This window comes from Nematolebias whitei, chromosome 9 (assembly GCF_014905685.2).
Source record: "Nematolebias whitei isolate Nwh7 chromosome 9, NemWhi1, whole genome shotgun sequence".
Classification (NCBI taxonomy): Eukaryota; Metazoa; Chordata; class Actinopteri; order Cyprinodontiformes; family Rivulidae; genus Nematolebias; species Nematolebias whitei.
Window position 1 is genome coordinate 52,520,138 of NC_056506.1, and position 1,440 is coordinate 52,521,577.

The window sequence follows — 1,440 nt, forward strand, 5'->3', positions numbered from 1 at the left end:
TAAATCCCAATGAGCCTCGAGGACTCATTTACAAGAGAGACCTGATTTCAACAAAGAATGATGACAACAATGGACAACAGCGACAACAATAAACGGTTATAAAAAGTCATACTACAGTTTTTTTTCTTTTTTCTTTAACAAATAGGATGGCTAAAAGAAAAAGGTAACAAAAAAAAACAGCTAGATTCTAAGGCGAATGTAGAAAACTAGAAACAGGAACATGTCTGCATTGGTCCCTGCCAGGAGTCCTGGCACTCTAGGCGCATATATATATATATATATATATATATATATATAACCCACCTACTTAACTTGAGCTTATTATCAACATCTGTTGGTTTAAAAATGCAAAATATGTTCAATATCCGTACATCAGCCTTACTTTCCGTTGGCTTACTTTAGCTGTTGAAAGAGCAATGAGCAGTGTGATAAGGTTACCAAGACATTCTGAATTCAGCCTGTAAATCATTGGTTGTGGGGGAGCCGAGACCTGCTGCTTAACAAATGACTGTGTTTTTTGTCAGTTATGTTGTTTAAGGTCTATGACCATCCGTTACTGTCGGTTACAGTGAGATATGTTAGGTTAAAATCTATAAAGCTGATATCTTGTGTTTATTAATCATTAATGTTCTGTCTGAAGCAGGTGGCAGATGCTGGATTTGTTGCAGACTGGTCAGCTGATTTTGGTTCAGATTCAACAAATGGAGATGCTGCTGCCCAGGAGGTCCCTGCCCAAAACCTGGAGGAGGAGCAGATCAGCTCTCAGGGTGTTGGTTCAGGCTGGCACCAGTCTGAGGGTTTCCAGCCAGGCCAAGAAATGGTTCCTTCTGAGCAGGACAGTGAACCCAGAGCTGAGGACGTTGAGGTTAGCTGCTGTGAAGCTCCATTTCATCAGATCCATCCTTTTGCAGCCGCTAAACACCAGACTGAGCAGCTAGATTCACACAGTGACAGGCTGAGCCAACGAGATCGTAGGAAATTTACTCCAGGACTACTTTTCACCGACGAATTTGGGGAAGAGATGGAGGACAGTACAGGACACAGAGGAGACAAGTGGTCCAGGTCTCTGGACGGATCTGGGTCTGAGTATGAGACCGCTGAAGAGTGGGGGGATGGAGGGCAGGGTGGAGGGTGGGTGAACACTGATGATGGTCTTTCATTTGAAACAAACAGCTCAGAAGACAGATATGTACCAGGAGGTCACCAGACAGTAACACCATTTTCACCGGATCAGAACCGAACGGATCAGAACCCACCAAATGATCTGACACCAGATGACTCAAGTTATTCTGACACTAAACTGAGCCCTGCAGGACCAAAAGACAAGAGAGATGATCCAAATCCTTCTGCAACTGGTTCTGACCCATTTGTAGACTCACATGACAGAGTTGGATTTGGTTCTGACCCATTTGTAGACTCACAGGACAGAGCTGGGTTTGG

At 43.8% G+C, this 1,440-nt stretch overlaps 1 protein-coding gene across 1 annotated transcript in view; it reads left to right on the forward strand.

Moving 5' to 3' along the window:
• Positions 1–1,440, forward strand: part of amph (amphiphysin) — a gene marked incomplete at its 3' end in the record, with an annotated part of 130,644 nt that overhangs the window by 124,044 nt on the left and 5,160 nt on the right. The window contains 1 exon segment of the mRNA XM_037682489.1: positions 641–865. Coding sequence (XP_037538417.1) covers positions 641–865 — 225 coding nt within the window.